Source organism: Harpia harpyja, chromosome 20 (assembly GCF_026419915.1).
Source record: "Harpia harpyja isolate bHarHar1 chromosome 20, bHarHar1 primary haplotype, whole genome shotgun sequence".
Taxonomy (NCBI): domain Eukaryota; kingdom Metazoa; phylum Chordata; class Aves; order Accipitriformes; family Accipitridae; genus Harpia; species Harpia harpyja.
This window is the reverse complement of record NC_068959.1, coordinates 2,393,072-2,413,002: the sequence shown is the minus strand read 5'-3', so window position 1 is coordinate 2,413,002 and position 19,931 is coordinate 2,393,072. Positions and strand designations below refer to the sequence as shown.

At 48.1% G+C, this 19,931-nt stretch overlaps 1 protein-coding gene across 1 annotated transcript in view; it reads left to right on the top strand.

The window, feature by feature from the left end:
- The first annotated feature begins 813 nt into the window (after positions 1 to 813).
- PDLIM4 (PDZ and LIM domain 4) overlaps positions 814 to 19,931 on the top strand; it is a 53,105-nt gene continuing 33,987 nt past the window's right edge. Inside the window, exons 1-2 of the mRNA XM_052816319.1 lie at positions 814 to 993; positions 15,980 to 16,131. Coding sequence (XP_052672279.1) covers positions 901 to 993; positions 15,980 to 16,131 — 245 coding nt within the window. The 5' untranslated portion in view covers positions 814 to 900. The remainder of the gene's footprint in view (positions 994 to 15,979; positions 16,132 to 19,931) is intronic.

Below are 19,931 nucleotides of genomic sequence, written 5' to 3'. Positions count from 1 at the left end.
TCCTTTGTTAGGTCCTTTTTTGAAGTGGGATATTCTGGGCCAGCCCTTTCCAGGAAGAGAGGGATGTTTACAGGCATTTTGAGATTTGCTTTCAGCTTTTGGGGGAGACGCTGAGCAGCTGACCACCCATCCCGCCTCCAAACTACCGCTGCGTCCCTACAAGCCATCACATTAAACACTCTCTGCGGCACGGACATCTTCTGGGTTCTCCGACGGTCACCGATTCAGCCGTACCACCGGGAAGCAGGGATGCTCTGCGGTACCTTGTGCCGCCCCAGAGACCCCTGAAAGACACCCCCCTAAAGATGCTGGGGCACATTGGCCAAGCGATTCCCAAACTGCTTGAAAACCATCTTGATTATTTTCTTGGAGCTTTATCTTTTGACCAAGCGCTACCCATGAAGGATCCCCAAACTGCTTGAAACCCAACCTGATTATTTTCCTGGAGCTTTACCTTTTGACCAAGCGCTGCCCATGAAGGATCCCCAAACTACTTGAAACCCAACCTGCTTATTCTCTGGAAATTTCTTCTTTTCTCCTTCAACACACCGCTTGCGCTGAACCAAACGGTCGGTGACGACGCGTTGACCGACTTCTGACATCATTTACCTTCCGCTCCAGAGGCGCGGGAAGCGGAGGCTTGGACCTCACCGAACGCGATACACTTAATTTTACTAGTGGGAGCAGTCGCTTTGAAAAGCCCTAGTAAAAATGGTCAGGGAGCTAAACCCCCCCCTCCACAACATCCCCCCTCCCTCCTCTAACGAGGGGTGGGACGGATCGATCCCGCCTCCCCGCCACGCCCCAAAGGGGCGTGGCGGGGAGGCGGGATCGATCCGTCCCGGTAATTAGGAGAAGCGCGAAGTGGCTCGATCGAGCAGAGCCCCTTCCACCGTCGTTATGTCCCATTTGGTGGTCCTGCGTGGTCCTTCGCCGTGGGGTTTTCGCTTGGTGGGCGGGAAAGATTTCAGTGCTCCGCTGACCATCTCCAGGGTGAGCTGGGGGGGGGGAGAAAAATTGGGGGGGGGGGGGAGAAAAAGTTGGAGGGGGGGACCGGTGGCAGGTGATGGGCGGGCAGCGGGGCCGCTCCGGCGGGGATGGGGCTGGTGGTACCCGGGGGGGGTGGTGGGCAGCACCCTTTGGGCTTTTTTTTTTAAATATATATTGTTATATATCCGCCCAAGTACAGGCAAAGGAAGGGTTTCCCCTTGAATGCGGCGCTGTTTCAGCCCCCCCCCCCCCCCCCCCCCGCCCCTGTTAACGCAGAGCAGGCAAGCTTTCCCCCCGCTTGATTTATTTTGGGGGATGTTAATTCATAAAGATCCGCTTTCAAAGTTTTTAGTGCTTCAGTGCTACAGAGGGCTTGGACTCCTGCCCTGGACTGAGTTCACAGGCTGTTGGGGGTTTTTTTTAGGAAGGCAGGAGTAAAGTCAGCAAGAAGTTTCTCTGCTGTGTTATGGGGTCCCTGTGGGCTGGTAGTAATTACTGTGTAAGTGCACTCACACTTGTATTTAACCTCACAAAGATGTATTCTGGAAATTTCTTCGCTAAGACACCATGGCTAGCTTGAAATAGGCTTTGTGCGCAGATCTAGGTGAAAACAAACCGTCCTCCGTGCGGGAAGGAGCCCAGCGAGGCGGTGCGGTGGACTGCGGGATGGTCGAGGTGCTGTGCCCGAGCTGGGCACGTTCCCACGGGCACTGGTGTTTCCATTGCCATCGGGCTGCCTTGGGAAAGGGCTGGACACCCGAAGCTGCCCCGTGGCGTGCTGAGGCTGGGTAATGTTGCTGAGTTTCTCCGGGTCAGCTGCTGCTGGAGCGCTTGAACAAAACACTGAGAGTATTGAAAGGCTTTGAAAGGAGCTATAACTTAAAAAAATATCGTCGTAACGCGTACAAGCTGTTTGCCGTCTTTTCATTCAGCTGCCAAAGCTGTGACAGAAAAGGGAGAACACGTACCCTGAGTTTTAAAGAAATAATTATGGGAGAGAGCACGTTTTAAAGAGACTTGGTTTGTATTTGAGTTCAAATGTGCCTATTACACAGCTTTGTGTCCTTGTTTTTACTTTGGACTGTCCCTTACCAAGTGTTCCAGCGAGGGCTTTTTTGGAGGAGAGGCAGGAGATGGATGGGGAGGAGGGAAGACTGGGACCGGGAAAGGCCGGGGCAGTGCAGGGAGCAGCAGCCGGCGGGTCTGGCCGTGCTGCCGGGGTCGGGCATGCAGCTGGGGTGTCTGTGCTGCGAGGGGAGGCAGTTGGCTTTTGGGGCTCAGTCTACACCCCTGGGCACGGGGAGGTCCTCTCTCTTCCCCAGTAATGTGGGATGTATCGCAGCAAAACACAAAATCGCCTCTCGGTGACTGTAAAAAATCTTCCTGTTGTGAAGACGAACATCTTAATTTAGTGGAGGGAGCCTGCTTTCCTGTTACTTTGAAAAAAGTTTGGTTTAATGTTAAACAAGAAAAAACAAAGTCTGCTTTTGCCTAGGCAGGTGGCTTGCCAAATTCCTTGTTTGATTCAGCAAACCTGGGAGATGTGAGGATAATTCTCATCAGGCCAGTCTCGCTTGGGATCACAACGAGGTGTAACACAAGTAGCAGTCATGGGGTGTTGCTTCATGTTACTGTGTGTGGCAGCCTTTTAAATCGGATCCTTTTTTAATTCTGCTCCCACTGAAGAGAGGGGCGATGCTCCGATGTGCTGTACGCTAACAGCTGCTCCCAGAGGGTGATAAACAACTCCCTGGGATGTAAATAGGGGTGTAGGGTGCTCTGCTTGGGTTCTGGTCTCTTAACACAAGAAGAGACCTCACTAGCTTTGGAAATAATACCTGAAAATGTTCAAATTGGGGAAGAATTGGCTTCCCCTGTAGCTCCCAGCCATGGGGAAGGGGCTGCTGGGGGAGCCGGGGCTTCACTTGGTGGTGGGTCTGTGCAACCCTGCCTCTCTGCAGAGGACTCAGCGTGGCTGGTGTGGTGCCATATTCATTTTTATTCTGTAATTGTCTAGTTAGACAATTAAACTAATTGTCTAACCAGGAGATCTGTTCTTTCTAGCTTGAAACCTGGGCAAGGGGGCTGGGATCTGGGATGGGGAGTCCCCAGCCCCCTTGCCCTGGCTGGGTCGCTGCAGGTGGGAGGGAGACTCTTGCTGTAGCCGAATTGTTGAGGCTTTTGGCTGACTTCTGCTTCCTTCAAAGTGCTTTTTTTTAAATTTTATTTGTTTTATATTAAAATGCCATTAAATTACAAACATATTTTGAAAAGCAGAAATTCTGCCGGCAGGCAGGAGCAGACTCTGGGACTCCCGTATCCAGCTGTCAGCCCAAGATTTGGACACGCTCCGGGTGCGCTGGGCTGCCCGAGGGATGCGGGTTTGCTGCACCCCGCTTCTGTGCCTGAGGGGGGCTGAGGACTGATGGGCCACACAGTGTTTGGGCTGTACAGCTCTACAAGCGTCCCACCTGGACTGGTTACGTTGGGAATTCATAGGTTGCAGTTTGGGATTTGAGGCATCCAAAAGCCACCCACCTTCAGTTCTGGGTGCCAGAGGCTGGCTGCCTACTTACAAAACACAAATTCATCTGCGTAGGGGTTGGAAAAAAAAAATTATTGTCATTAATAGGTTAGTTTTCTCTACTCTTTGCTAAGATACTACAGGAAACAATTTCTCCCCAGACCTCCCACTAGCTGTAACAGTGCAGAGATGTGTCGCAGCCCCACGGAGCGATGCTTTGCTGTCTGCTGGGGGGACCCTAGAAGGGTGCAGCTTCTTCTCCAAAGCCTGTCTTTGAGTGTCGTTGCTCCGGGTTAAGTGGAGGCAGAGTTCCTTCCTTGACGTTGCATTTGTGGGACTGGAAGGCAAAGTGTCACTGCTAGAGGGGAAATAACAAAGCGGTTGGTGCGAAAGGAGCTGCCAGCCTGAGCTGAGCAGGAGACACTGTGGTGCAGCTGAAATTCAGGCAGGGAGAGGTGCCCGGCATGGGGCAGGAAGGAAACCTGAAGGTAATCCCCAAAAGTGGCTTGTGACAATATTGTCAAGGGCTAAACTTGAAAAAAAAATATGGATTTGGCAGCAAGGAAAATAATGACCGCGCAGTCCTGCTTTGGAATGGGACTTGACTCACTCACCAGGACTTGCTTTAGCCTTTAGCCCCCAGGAGGTCACTGCATTTGTGCAGGTGCAGCTGATGGTGTTGAGCCCATCCCTTGCAGCTGTTTCAAATATGCTCATGAAATCAAGGAATGATCTGTTTTTCTTGAAAGCGGGTCGCTTCCCTCTGTGGTTTGATGAATCTTAAGTGACAAGTGTTAAAGATGTGATTGCTGGAGTGACTGGGAACAGCTGATGCCGAGCACTCCCCTGGAGAGGCCAGGGCTCGAGTTGGAGAGTTAAGTTCTTCAGTATTAGAGATAAGGAAGAAATAAGTGCAAATCCAGAAGGGTGTGCTTAGGGCATTTTTCTCATGTGGTCACATAAAAAGCTAGGTGTGCTAGCCACCCTTTTTCCCCCCCTCTGTTTCTTCCTGCATTTTTGGGGGACCCAGATGAGCAGGGCTGGGGTTTGCTGGGCTGGTTTGGGGGCACGCAGCCCTGGAGGGTGCTGGAGCAGCTACGTGCAGGGGCGATGGTGGTGCGTTGTCAGCACAGTGCTGGGAAGGGAATTGTAGCCCAAGGCTGTGCTTTGGGGAAGCAACCCGGCTCGTTTTATACCCACAGTTACAGTAAGCTGATGCTGGGTGTTGTACATCATGTAATTGATGGTTCCTCATCCTAGTGATATTTATAGGGGTAGGGGAGTGACCTAAAACATCTGCTTAGAGTTGGCCTTAATGACTTGATAGAAAGTGGTTTTAAGACTTAATTAAGTTTCTGGTAGCTGACAGCTGCTTTTCCTGGGTTGAGCAGGTTAACAACTGGACACTGTGTGTGCCCTTGGTGGGAAAGGCAGCTTAGTGACAACATTGCCTTTGACCAGCAACCATGGTTCAGGAACAGAAATGGAATAACTTACTCAGCTGCTCTCAGTGTGGTGCTTATAACCACATCAGTGAGTGCTGTGGTTCTGTGTGGGATCACAGTTGATCTACCCCTTGCCTGGGATTAAAAGATAATCAGTCATTAGCGTAACTAGAGGAGCTGAATGCATTTAATCACTTGAACTCGCTTGTCCAGCTCCTAGAGCAGTCAATGTCGTCATCTACCCAACTCTGCCAGTGTTAATCCAAGCACTTGCTGCTTTTAGAATCGTAGATAAATTACTTGGCTAAGCAAATAACTGACAAATGGACTGATTCCAGTATTTTTTAAATAAAATTTTGAAAAAATTTTTAATACAGTTTTTCTTTTATCTGCCAGCTTCAGCATCAGTTTACCCACTAGTCTCCAGCTGAGCAGCAAAAATGCATTTTTCAGTGTTGGCTTGGAACTGTAACATAAGAAGGGTGAGAAATAATTGGCCTGCAATCCATTATCCAGGTATTGTTTGAGTTGAGGTTGACTTTTAAACTTAAGTAGCTTTTGTATTTGAGCAAATACGTGTCCTGTTAAAGGTTAGGGTACTCGAGAAGGAATTCTGCTGAGGGAGGAATTCCAGTAAAAGTGGTCTCGTTGACTCCGTCAGGGCAGCCCGCAAATGCCCAAGTGTGCTGCTGTGATCCCACTTGAACGCAGAGAGTACCCGCTCGGGGTAATGATTTCTGGGGTGGCCTGCGAGGTTTGCTGTTGTGTGCTCCGGGTCGGGGACGGCAGAGCACGAAGGGCTGGGCAGTGCTGGGGGGTCCGGGTTTAGTTACCCCAGGAACTCCACGGATGTTGGCGGAGAAAAGGCAAGAACCAGAGATGCCAGTAAAGGGAATGGGGCCATTTTTTTTTTTCTTTGCTTTCCATAAGTTGTTTTTTTTTTCCTGGTTTTATGTGTAACTTGTATGTGTTGAGTGTTTATTAAATGGAAATGATGTGCTTTCTGTTCAGAGCTCCCAAATGGACTGAAGTAGTTGCTCTGTGGTGATGAATCCTAAAACTAGGACCCCAGCTGATTTCTGCTGACCTTTGGTGGTTTTATTGCTCGTATGGAGGAATGAAGAGATGCTAGCTATTAATGTTTGTTATAACGTAATAGTTCAAGTGGGATGATTTTTTTTTTTTGAGTGGAAGGAAATAGTTTTGCTTGTCATTCTTCTTTGTTTTTGTCATTTTTTTTTTTTTGTTCTCATCATTCTTCCAATGCTTATAAGGTGTGGAGTGAGAGATCTGGGTGGTTACACTTGAAGCTGTAGTGGCACTTAACCCTTAATCTGAACTACAGATAAGAACTAATGAAAGTATGTAACAAATATATTTGCTGCTGAAGTTATTCTATCACTGAGGCTTTATTTAATAACTGAAAGAGAAGAATAAATGCTTGTGCTGGTTCAGGAGACAGTAATGGTAGAATATGCTGGAATGAAAGCCTAATGCTAATTACTGTAATCAAGCACACTGATAATCCAGAGTGGGAAAGCAGGCGGAAAGAATGATTCATGTAGGTCCATTCATGCAAGGTCTGACCTTGGGGCAAGTTCAGCAAAATAAGCCCAGCACACCCTTGAAAACACTTCGGGCCTCTGCCAGGTTGAACAAAGCAGAATGGGCTCAGTGTAAGTGGTTATTTTGAGTTAGGGCTAGGGTTTTTGTGGTTTGGGGTTTTTTTCTCTTTTTCTTTTTCTTTTTTTTTTTTTTCTTTTAAATGATGGTGATGTCAATTTTCTAACTTCTTGAAGGTTGAAAGATTGCTTGTTGGGACAGGTATTAAGAGTTACTTTGGAGAAGTGCATGGCTGTACCCCACTTGATACGGTGATAAAAAGAGAATAAAGTTAGACAGCAGACTTACTAAAATGGGCTTGTTAGTGTAGGAAGCATACAAGGGGGAATATGTGGAATTAATCTTTTTTTGTTAAACTTTTTGTTGATGTATAGCACGATAGCTGGTGATAATCCTGGTCCTCCTGGGGGCAGATCAGTCCTTTAATTTTAATACAAATATGCTGTTATGGATTGTGTGGGATTAGTGCAGACTATTGCAATTAATTTTTTTTTTTGTAGTTTTGGGGGAAAATGCATATCGCAGGTCTGCAGGAGTCATATGGCGAACCCTAGAAGGCACAAGTCCTCTTAAATGTAGTATTTCTAACTGAATTTGTTGTTTGATTTCTGAGGTCTCAAAATGCATTGACTCATGGTTCTTAGATACCCAAACACTTAGTGAAAATGTTTTTATTTTTTAAGTCATCTGTGACCACAGGTGCTAGAGTGTGAAAGAAAACAGTAGATTTCTCAAGATCTGGTAGTGTTGATAAAAAAAGCTAAAACAAACATGTTCACAGAAAATACTCTGCTTGATTTGTTGTCAGTGCAGTGCTGCCAGATGTGTACCGAAGCAAACCGTGGCGTATCTACCCAGAGCTTGTTAATGTAGTGGATTTGTACACAGCCCTTAACACCGCACTTGCCCCAACCCCTGGAAGATAAGGTTATGTTTGGTTTCTACTTCAGGACTTATGCAAAAACTTTAAGGAAACCGAGGATTCATTGGGTTACTTGGAGCAACTGCAAAAAATGTCAAGCCGCAGTGTGGCATTCAAGTAGCTTTTACAGCCAGCAGAGACCTAAAATAAACCCCACTTTCTCACCATAGAGAACAGATCTCTATTTAAAAAAAAAAAAAATTTGCCGTGCAAAAGTATTTCAGCCAATGAATTTTCCAAACATCATAAAGATGCCTCAAAGCCCATGCCACACTCAATCTTTCTTGTCAACCAGAGCAACTCAAATTCACACCCATTAAACCTTAAGTAGTTTTACATGTTCTGTGGACTGATAGCAGATTATGTGTGAATGACATTTTACAGTACAAGCTTCAGAAAGCAAAACATACCGGATTAAAGAAGATTGTTTCAAGTAATTATTCTTAATTATCAGATATGGGCAATGCACAGCTAGAAGATAAACTGTCTTGAGCAGTTGAATCCAGGACTGTTCAATAATGAGCACCGTGGAGTAGAAGCTCAGCTGGGAGGTTTACAGTACGCTGAGCCTGAATGCTGTCATTCACCATAAGCCACAAAACACGTCCCAGAAGCCTTTAGCCCACGTAAAGCTTCTGGTACAAAAGACTAAACCCTGCAAAATATCTAGCGTTTGCAATTAAACTGGGAGAAGGCAGCCGCGTTGCAAAGGCACAAATCCCTGCAGTCTGTGCGAGATTAACGCCTACTCATTTCACAAGGACGAAGCTTCAGGTTTGCTCCCTAGATGAATTCAAACTTCTTGCGTTGGAGAATTTGCCACTGTTTGGAGACGCCTCTGTTGCCGCTTTCCTTTTGATAGGAAAGAAAGTTATCAACCCACCTTCCCGGCCGAGAAGGCCGGTGATTGGAAAGGGAGAGCTCTGAGCAGCTCCTGCGTGTCTTCGGCAAAGCGCCCGGGGGTTTCTCCAACCAAGGGTTTCGGGAGCCCCGCCGCTGGCTGCGAGATGTCCGAGAAGGGGAGGCTTCACGGGAGAGCTGAGCGCTAAACCTCTCACGGAGATGAACCAGTTAATGATCATAAACGCTTTCTCTGATGCTGCTCAATCCAGTTTGCCCAGCGGCGCGCAATGGTGCGGTGTCCGAGGGACGGCAGCGATGCTCCGAGCGTGCCTGCACCAAGGGTTAGCCGCTGTCCTGCCCCGGCCGTGTTCCCAAACATAGAGCGAGTATAAAGCGGATTTAAGCGTAGCAGCAGCCGTGGTGGTTAAGAGTGGGTCGTTCTGGTGTAGTGAAGCAGCATATCTATAACTTGTCCTTGGAAGAAGGGGTAGGAGGGCTCCCGGTGACCGTGAATGCGGCAGGCAGCGTGGCGTGCTGCTGCTCCCGGTCCGAGTGCTGCCGGAGTTCTGGGTGCTCTGGGGCTGAGCAAGGCGAGCTTTTGGCCAAATAAGCCAGGGGTGAGTGTCTGAACGACCTGTGTCTGTCTCAGTCAGCGTTTTGAGGTTTGCACTCAGGTTGTGTGGTTGGTTGCTCTAAAATTCTTACTGGATTTCATTGATTATCAGCCTTAGGATGAGAGGAAATGGCCTCAAGTTGAGGCAAGGGAGATTTAGGTTAGATATTAGGAAAAATTTCTTTACTGAGAGGGTTGTCAGACATTGGAATGGGCTGCCCAGGGAAGTGGTTGAGTCACCATCCCTGGAGGTATTCAAAAAGCGCGGAGACAAGGTAGTCCAGGACATGGTTTAGTGGGCATGGATGATGGTTGGACTCGATGATCTTGAAGGTCTTTTCCAACCTAAATGATTCTATGATTCTTCTCTTTGTACAGAGCCCTCAGCCTTTGAGCTGAATTAGGATCTACACTACGAATCCATTCTGAATTTGGATTTGGATCCATCAGCACTTGGATTCAAAAGGATTTTCAAGTGTCTTGCCTTCTATAACACTCGCACTCTGGTTCTTTCCCTTTTATGCTCTTAAGCTTCTTGTTTTCCTCAGTAGTTAAATGAATTCATGTTGCATAAACAGTGCTCTTCATTTACCAGGCTGCACAGCATACCTAAATAATGTCTTGATGCACTGGACTTTTATATAAGCAATTAGAAAAATGCAAATGGTTGACGAGGAATGTATGTGAGTTCAAGGCACGATGCTTTGAAAAGCTGAAGAGAATTCCTGGAACAAATGCTTAAAGGATTTGGGGAATTTATCTTCATTAGTTAGTCATTTAATTCTTGGTTCTTCCTGTTTTAAAAGAGATTGCTACTGTAAGATCACTGCCTCGTAGCATGCTTCCTGGTAATGGAACAGGCTTGCTTTGTTTAAAAGCTGAGAATTTTGTCACGCTATCTTGAAAGCCTCCCGAAGACTTTAATCGGGCCCTTTTGATCACACTTGCAGAACAGAAAATTTCCCTGGACTTGCCTGTAACAAACTACCATTGATTTAAGAGAAGGGTGTTGTGGTCTGTGTAGGCTTGTATGGCATTGCATGTCTTAACCCATTAAATTCTGGGAAGATGGCTTCATTGATTGATGGGATGTGTCGCATTTTGTTAATGTAGTGCTTTTTTTTTTTTTTTTTTTTTGAAAGTGAAGGAGGCCTGGCAGAGAGAAAGCTGCCTTTAGGTGTGATTGTCCTGATTAGGTGGCACTTGTTAATTTGAGTAAAAACTACTGGGAGAATAGATACTAAGTTCTTCCTTCCGATGGCTGTGCCGGGACCTGTGCAGGCGTGAGGAGGAACCGTGTCCCTTGTCCTTGGGTCCTGACACGGGTGATGTTACAGAGGCGGGGGAAGAAGAGGCGGGAGGAAAAACTGGGGGGGTGTAAGTTAATATAGCACATTAAACTTTCACTAAAGCGTTGAGTGTTTCAGCTTGCGGTGTTGGCCCAGTTCTAGAGATGGCTTGAGCAAAGCCGCTTCGGAGCCGAGCCGTCCCCGTGGCGGGGAGGGTTATCCCTGCGTGGGCGGTGGGATGCGCACAGCGAGACCCGGGGGACTTTGCCCTGTCAGACGGGTCTCACGACCCCGGCACGCTTCTGTGCTTGATCTCTGGGGGCAAAAGTGTAATGCTATGTGTGTTTCAAGAGTAAACTCCTCTCGGTGCAAATAATCTTGCTTACTAAATTAGATTGCACATCTCCCAACACCAACTGGCTTAGCGCAACAGTTGCCTTAATGTGCTTTATTTTATTGGCCTGATGTCAGATGCTAGCACTTAGTAAATCCTGACGAGGCTCCAGTGGCCAGATAAGATAGCTGCTGCTGGCTTTGGGGTTTTTCCAGTCTGTTGCATAGCATCAGAGTATCCACTTGGCTGGGGAGGGAGCTGCTCGAGGCTGGTCCCCTTGGAGGAGAGGAGAGAGGTGGGTGGTAATCTTGGGAAAGGTGGTGGGGAAAATAATTGGAGAAACTTATTTTAAAAGATTGGTTTGTAATTGTGCAGATACAGTTCACAGGTTGATGACTTGGCAAAAAGGAGATAGTAACTTGTGGGGAGTTGGTCCAGCGCTACAGCCTGTGGGTCGCATTTCCCCTCGTTATCCTTGGTGGGGGTGATGCTCGCAGCCCTGTGACCAAACCTTCTGTGGTCAGAGGACAGTGAGAGAAGGGCTGTTTAATGGGGTCTCTTTCTTTAAAGTTCTCCTTTTCCTGCTGGAATAATATGAAAGGACTGAGACAGGCGCTGATATTGAACCTTCAGTATTTTTTGAAGCACAGTGCTATGTGGAGGACATACAAAGGCGTCACAAATGAGACTTGTCCTGAGGGGATTAGAGAGAATAATATGCTTTTTTGGAAAAGGGGGGAAAAAAAACCCCAAAAAACACATTCTGGCTTCCTACTGGAGCGAATCCCTGCAGAAGGCATGCTGCACAGGGAGAGGCAGCTCTCTGTGCTCTCAACAGCCTGGAGTTACTTACCAGGAGCCCATGCTCTGCAAACCTCCCCACACCCTGCTGTACAATATTGTTAGCTGTGCATGTTTTCTGTTTCTTTTAGTATTTTCTGTTTATGAGTATTCTTATGCATCTGCATTTTTTTTTAGAGTAACAAAGAAACAGCTGCTTATTTTTGTGGAGGGGTTAAATGCAGAACATTGTTCTCTCTTGGCTTTATTTAATTTTGGGAGAGCACTAAAAATGACACACGTTTACGCTGCGTTCCCAGAGCAGACGCCGTGCTGTGCGTGCACGGTCGCCTCGGGTCAAGTACACGCGAATGTGCTTCTATGGGCATAAAAGGAGCTGCAAAAACACGAGTGCCAGTGACCTCCCCAGCACACTGACTGGTCCTGCACGTGTTCCGTGCTCAGTTCCTTCCTGCTGAAGATGCAGCAGCGATTAGGTGATGGGTAGTGGCTATTCCACACGTAGTGCTGTGTGGGATCTGCTTAATCATCTCGTGATGATCAGCTCACCACCAGCTAACTCCATCCCTGCCCCGGTCCCAGATGACTGGTCCAGTGCGCCGGACCCGTTACGCTGAGTTGCTTTGATTCACTCTCAGAAAACCGTTCAGCTCTGCTGGATTGCATCCCAGGCTGTGCTTAAAAACCTGCTGGGCACAAGGGAAGAGGCTGGATGGCACCCGGGAGCGGGAAGGTGCAGAGAGAAGGTCCTCTCCCCTCTCGTGGGTAAGCTGTGGGGTTGACTAGGCTGTCTTGTGCAATTTCACCCCAAGTCTCCATCAGCTGGCTTTGGATTTATGTTGGTGGGAAAATATCTTCAAGTGCAGGGCAACAATAACTAGCAGCACATGTTAAATGGTGGCCGGCAGTTCCCATCGGTGCTGCTTCGTTGCTGTATGAAGTTGTGGCTTTGGGAGCTCCGAGCTTCCAAGTGAGGCAGAATTCTCGTCTAGTTGAAAAAGAAGAACCTTTAGGGGAACTAATAAAAATATTTATGTTTCTTTAAGCCTGCGGTGTTTGCTGTGGGTTTGGCTCTCGGTGCTATACACTTGACTGCTCTGAATGTGTATCGAGGTTACTGTCACCCCACGGCACAAGCAGAGCCCCTTGGGAGCCGCGTGGCCTTGATGCCAGCAGTGCCAGGGCTCAGACCACCCCGTCCACCCCCTTAATTCTCCACCAGCATCTTACTCCGGCCCTGAAATACCAGCACTCACGCCACCCGGAGTTACCTATCCGTCGGTCTTGTCTTGGTCCGTGTCCATTCAACCTTGACTTCTTAAAATGGTTTGTTCTTAGCACTGATGGAGAACTTCAAAAACAAAGAAAAATCTTATCACCGTTTTTCTTAAGCCTATCCTAATCTCAAACCTCAAGTCCTTTGGAGGCCCCTTTCGAGAGCGCAGGGCTCCAGTGACCGGGTGCAGGTTTTCTTTGCAGTGTTTTTTAACTTCCTAACGTATCGGGTGACTCTCCGATTTGCGCGTGCTTCGTTCACGTCGCCCACGCAGCGGTTGCGGCTCGCGGCAGACCCGAGGCCCCTCTGGAGGGAGGTGTGAGTGGGTGAGTGCCTCTGGTGAAAGCTCCAGCCCAAAACCTCTGTTTGCTGCTGCCCTGCAGAGACCTCGCACCCACGGGCAATACCCGCAGCTGTAGGGACGTCGCTTAGGGCTATTGCCCTGCAGAATGGACTAATACACAAAACGAGGTTTATCACTTGAACAAAAAACCCACTTTTTTTGTATGTACTTATAATAGCAGATGCTCAGCAGCTCGTTGGGCAGCAGCTGGCTTTCCTAAGGAAAGAGGCTGGTTAAGGAGCATTCTGGGTTGAGCCCAGTTGCTGCTGGGTGTGGGTGCTGGCTGCTTGTAGCTCAATGGGTGCCTGAACAAGACACCCAGATCCCTCCTGCTCCTTCCTTGTGTATTTATTTGTTTCCACGTGACAACAGAGGGTCATCTTTCTTGGGTGTTTTGCTCCAAGCGTAGACTCTATCACAAAAATTACTATATTTAAAATTGCATCCTTGTCCTTACGGAGATCCTGGTTTTGCGGTAGGCTGGCTGCGTGGAGTGAAGCAGGTAGGACCCTTGCATGAGGATTCAGAGGCAGCCCTGACCCATAAGCAGGCTCGCAGGGCTTTCTGTGGCATGTTTGGCGTCAATGGCTTTGCACAGCTGTGAGGTAGGAGAACTTGGTCTGAAGTATTTTAAACATTATTCATTAAAATACAAACTTTGGACCTGTCAGACATTACAATACTGATTCCCAAGCTGCTGTCACACCAATGCTGTGTCTCAAACTAATGAGTTCTTGGAGTGCAGCTCTGTTTCAAGCCCTCAGTTATCTCCACGGCTAGCATAAAATGCTAACATAAAGATACTGCCAAAGTAATTTGAAATAAACCAGAATCTAAAAATAGGAAACAGCTAAGAGCCCCATTTATGAACGGCTTATTCTCCAAGGAAGCTACAATCTGGTTAAGGTCAGCGCAGGGAGAAAAATCTGTCAGACATCTAGACAGCATTGAATAGACACGAACAAAATACAGCTGTCCTGGGTCAAACTGAAGGTCTGTTAGTCCAAAAGCCTGCTGGCAGCCGGGGCTGTGGGGTGGGCACTGACCGAAGCGGATAACAACAGGCAAGTGCATGGAGATGCTTCCTTGGAGGTGCTGGTTGAGCTTCTGGTTGATTTTTCTGGTGGGTCTGGCAGCTTCGGAGGCTGTTAGAAGGACCCTAATGCTCTGCGAATGCCACGTCTTCTTACAGGGGTTCAAAAAAGCCAACAGGACAAATGCACACCAGGGAAGAAATAAACCTGTCCCGGGGTGAGAAGTCCTGTGTCGGAGCTTTACAGCTACTTTGGCTGTGCTCAGAAATACCTCCTCTTGTTTGCTCTGAGCTGAGTCACAGGGGAGCCTGCGAGCAGGGATGGAGTTGGCCGGGCAGGTTTGTTAGAGCAAAATCACCCGGCTGAAACTATTGAAGAGCAAATGGCAAATGCTGATTTACTCTGACAACGCAACAAAAGCCTTAATTCAGGCTGCCAGTTCTACTTAAATGTAAGAAGTGGTTTGGAGCTCCTCGAACACCTTCAGGTTGATGTTTCAGTGGTACGGCAGGGCTGTGTTACGCCGGGTGCTCTCTGCCTCTCGCCGGTTGTTCCACCGGCCTCGGTCCTGTGAGCAGCCCCAGTGCGATCCACGAAGGGCTTCGGTGGTAAGACTAAACCCTCTCCAAATTCCCTGTGAAAACGGAACTGGAGAAAACGAGTCAAGATGATAACAGGGACGATGGATGCGTGCCTCCGTTTCTAAAAGACTGCTTGTCTAACGATGGTCTGCGGTGGTCGGGGGGCTTGTGGGCACCGTGGAGCAGGCGGCCAGCACTTGGTCTCAAACTATCAGAAAAAACCATACCTGGTTTGTTAGCGTCTGGTTGCCGCCATGCACCGATGTAAGCTATGCCCGGGGGGAGATGGAGGATAGAGCAGTGATCCTGTTGCCTGGATCTTTTGAGCAGGGTGTGATGGAGCAGAGAGCCATCGCCTGAGACGGGGGATTATACCTGTGTAAATCATGAGTAAACAGAATCAAAGCACCATCACACTCTAAATGCAGTGAGACCCCAATCCCCAAAAGTCACGCTTGCTGTACTTTCTCACTTGATAAACCATGTGGTTGGTTAGCGGAGCGTTAGCAGATGCTCTGAATGACGGAAGAGGAAATTAGAGGGCAAGCACGTAGCTATTAAGAGTTTAAACAGACACTTTTACCTGTCCTGCCTATGCCTTGCATCATTTTATATTATTGCAAAAATTAAAAACACATTTGGGCTGATGTAAATGAAATGGTGATTTCTCAAGAAACTCTTTTATGGGCTGCAGGATTGGTCTTATGGCTGACCACAAACAGTACCTGGACCTGTCATTAGTTCCTCAGGAAAGAAGTTACGAGTTGTATAAGGTTCTGGCATTCTTACAAAACCAGAAGGAAAGAGTTGTGGAGACTTAACGAGCTGTGTGATATTCCATGCAGGGCTAGAAAGAGACAAGTCATTTGAATGACGGTCAGGAAAAACTGATGTCAAATGTAACCTCTCCACAGGAAACAATTAGGATGACTGTGCTCATCTTCTAATTACGTAGTTAGCCAAAGAGGAGGGTTTCATCTGCTCTTTAGGGATTGATCCTCACAGCATGATTTAAGGCCTGCAAGCCAAAGGAGTGTAAAGCATCTCTGGAAGGAGCGTATTGCATTATGTCAAGCAAGAGATGAATCTGAAGAGAGGACTTGGTCACACACTGACTGGGGTTGGCAGAAATATCTTATTTAAAAGAGCATTGTTGTAGAGGATGGCCTCTGGAGAACTGTGGCTGACCCAAGAGACCTGCCTCTGACATCCAGCCTCTGGTAGATGCCGTTGGTGTAGGCAAAAATGCATGTCTTCTCCAGAAATAACTATTCCCTTTATCTGCTGCTTATTACAAACACAGGACTTTTTTTAAAACCAAGCATTCTTTTAAGTAACCCTTTTATTTTTTTCTTGCCTAGATTAACCCTGGCAGTAAAGCAGCCATGGCAAACCTGTGCCCAGGAGATATTATTCTGGCAATTAATGGAGAGAGCACAGAGAACATGACACACCTAGAAGCACAAAACAAGATCAAAGCATGCATGGACCAGCTACTGCTCTCTGTGAACAGGTAGGTCCTCTTCGGTTTGGTGTGCTTGTGTGTCAGCTTTGCTTGGCTCTTCTGCAGAAAGCTTGTGGCTCGCCCCGGAGCAGATGTGCCCTGAGGCTCAGCTCTTGGTGCATCCCCATGGTCTCTGTAATCGTTCTGCATTTTTAAAAACAGCTAAACAAAATTATTTTTTAAAGATCACAGATATAAAAAAATGTGTTCAGTTCACTTATATGTGTGGATTATCATCTGTACCTTGCAAGGCTTGTCTGGGCTGTGAGCTGGGTTGGATGCTTCAATCCGATGGAGGTTTTATCAACACAAGCAAGAGTAGCAGTGCGATTGAAATCTCCTTTGGGCAAAGCCTCCCACTTCATTAACATCCACCTATTATTTTCCTAAACATCTGTTCAATGAATATACATTTGAAGGTCCTGCCAAGTTCACTTTTTTAGAATATTTAAAGCAAAACAAAGGCTTGGGGGTTTTTTGCTTTCGATTGGAATTAATTCTGTAGCTAAAGATTCCTAATACAAGTCACAAATTATCCAGGCAAAATGAGTGCTCCTTATAAGGCTCACAAATAGCTAATGTTATCTGTAGTAGATTTAAATAAGTGTATACAATTTTCTACTTCAGATTAAAAAGGCATTTCCTGCTATAAAGAGCGATCTTTTACTGTTTATACTTTTCTTGGAAAACATGTAGTTTCTGACTGGAAGCCGGGGCAGCAGGGAAGGAGCACTGCCGTAAATGGAGCAAAGCCTTGTTGGTTCCTCGCGGTTCATCAGAGTGGTGTCCGAACCACCCAGCTGAAGCAGAGTCCCCTGAGTTCAGCCCATGCCATAGGGATGATGGGGCTTCAGCATTAGGAAAGAAGGAAAAAAAGAAAAACCAGAAAACCCTTCACGCAGGTAGAATTTCTCATAGCCAAGGAGGACAGTCATTTTGCCTTCTATTTGGAGCAGTTTTAGGGAGACTGCATGGTCTTCTACCCCAAACGGGGGCTGTACCCAGGGTAGGACAAGGGTTCCCTTCCTGGCTGTCCGCAGGCTGGTGGAGCTTTCCTTGGAAGAGGTGGAAATCCTTGTGTAGTGACGGAAGGTTTTGGTGAGCTACCAGCTGCTGAGGTGGTTTGGCAGCAGAACAACTTCGTCAGGACTTAGAATAAAGTTTTGCTGAAAACAGCTTTCACCTGCAGCATGGCAGCATTTTATTCTCATGTATGAGGGTTTCTACTGTGTGAACTTATGGGCTGAATTCCCACTTTTACACCTCGTTTTAGCCACCGGTATCAATTAGCATCTGTTTATTGGCTGAGACTGGACCCTCGAGTACTCCTCCTCCGTGGGAGGCAGGCGGTACGTGCCCAGCTTTCTGCTGGTGTCCTCCCAGTCCTCGTGGTTAGGAAGTGGTCCTTGGATCTTGCTGGCGGTAGCTGCGACCATACTGGTGGTGGTAGCTGCCACGTGAGCGTACGCGGTGTCTCCTCTCCGAAGAGGTGACTTCTTGCACGGGCACAGGGCAGGGGTTGTGGCACGCTGGTACAGCTCCACTCCGTCACGAGAGGAGCAAGACGGGGGTCTCGCAGCACTGCAGGTATGTGCCTCGGTGGGGTTAAGGGTGATCTGTCTGTCTCGCTTCCCTGAGATGCAGAAATGGTCGTTAATGACCTCGTGGTGGTCTTGGAAGCTGCTGTGTGGAAGACTTCTGGCAGCAGGAGGGTCTGTGGCTTCGGGTTGGGTTTGCCCAACTGCACCTACCAAGAGGGCTATTTTTAACTGTGAGACCCTGCAGTGTGCCCAGAGGAGTGGTGGGTTCTCTATAGCAGAGGTTGCTGGTGATGGCCCACAGCCTTGCAGTGGCGCAGGGTTTGTGGGTGAGGTGGCTTGGGCTTTGCTAGACAGGAAGGTAGGCGAGAGGATTGCAAGGGTTTTGTCAGGTCTTAAAATCTGCGTTTATGAAGATGTTAAAGGCTCTTGTATCTCATAGGCAAAAATAAATGCTCAGGCTTCTGCGAGACAGGAACAGACAGGAGCTGGTGACGGCGAGGAACTGTTCAGCATGGGGTGGCTCTTCTCGGGGAGGAGATCGCGCTGTTGGGTCGGTCGGGTGGCTCCTCTGAGAGCAAAACACACCTTGGCTGTGCCCAGAGAAGCCTATGGGAGTGGCCTTTCTCTTGATAGGAAAAACTGAATAGTTTATTTTTTTCTACAGTAAGGACAGCAGCTCCAGTAATGCTTTATTAGGTCTATTTTCAGTTTGGCCCAAAGTGAGTGCTCGGTGACATGGCTCTTGGATCTCACTCCCCTGTTTCCCGAGTGACCTGTTGGATCCAGCTGACTCTCCCCAGCCGTTAGTCATCGCTGGAAGCGTGTCCAGTGCTACCTCCTCGGTGTGAGCGGATCCCTGCTCCGGGACCTGCCTCCTGGAGAGCGGGGTGACCTGGTGCTGGTGAGGGAACCGTGTCCCGGGGCAGTGACGGGGGGATTTTGTTGGTTTGTGTGCCGTTTGTAATGGCTGCAGATCACCGCCCTGGACTCCGCTATGAGGCTGAGCTCCAGGAAAGCCCCAGGTGCAGAGGGGTGGATTAGTATCTCCTCCCTGGGGCAGAAGGACGCTCTCCAAGCAGTGTTCTCTCTGTACGCTGCCTTCAACAAAATACAGTTTGCAAGTCAACAGAAGGAGAATTTTTTTTTAAAATAAGTGTGTTTGTCTGAAATATATTTGAAACAACAAGTTTGTTTGTATGTCTTTAGTGAAGATGTATGAAATTCAATGTTAATTGTGTTTTACCAAAGGAGGCTCCCTCCAGCCGGGCATTTATGGTGAGGCAGGGCAGGGAGCCAGGCAGTGAGCCTGGCAGCAAAGGGCTTCCAGCCTTCTGGGCTTCTTCCATCCCATGCCCTTTCTCCATGAACGCTTGACATTATGTGTTACTGAGGTAGAGAACAAGATTGGTTTTGTTTTCAAACTGTGGTCAATAAATGCCCTTTGAGTAGAAAGTTCAGTAGGAAAATCAAAATGGGGGGAAAACGTGCGGAGGAGGACAAGAAGGGGGAGTTACTGCGTGGTTTGATGGGATGTCCTGAGACCGACGTGGCCCGTCTGGGTTTTGGAGGTGTTGGGGATGCGGAGAGCCCATTGAAGCTGGTGGCAGGAGATGCTGCTTATCCTGTGTATCAAATTTGCTTCATTAAGACATTTGGATACACTGGTGGGGAAACAAGTAATGAGCCACAAGGACTGACCGTTTATGGGTAGAATAAACAATTAGAGTGTAAAACTTTCCCATGCAGTGCGGGCAGTATCTCTCCCCCGTACTTGGGAGGGAACAACTGAAATAAGTGGGATTTCTGCTGGGATGCAAACTTTGTCCATGGTCAGGCGTGACCGTGTGGCTGGACTGCAAATAGATTGGTGCATGTATCGTGTTAGCACAGTCTGCCATTAGGAATGTCACGCTGGGTTTGATGGTTTTTCTCTTACCCAGCTGCATGGCAGAATCTGTTTATCTAGTCGGTCCGGAAGGAGAAAAACTGAGAGATTCTGATCAAATGTGAACGTGTAATTTCCAAACACCATAATGGAGAGCAGCACCCAGAGCGCTCCTCCCCGTGGCTCTGCCGGCCGGAGGACCGTGCCAGCTGTTGGGAAGCACATCTGCCGTGGCTTCGCTCGCCGGGAGCTGTGCTGAGCTCCCGAGGGAGCTGGGGGCTCCAGTGGCACCGGGAGCCCTGGGGAAGTGAAGTTTTGAGGCAGCAGGAAAGATTCACGGAGCAAACGGCATGGCTGTGTTGGCAGAAGGGAACCACGTCCTT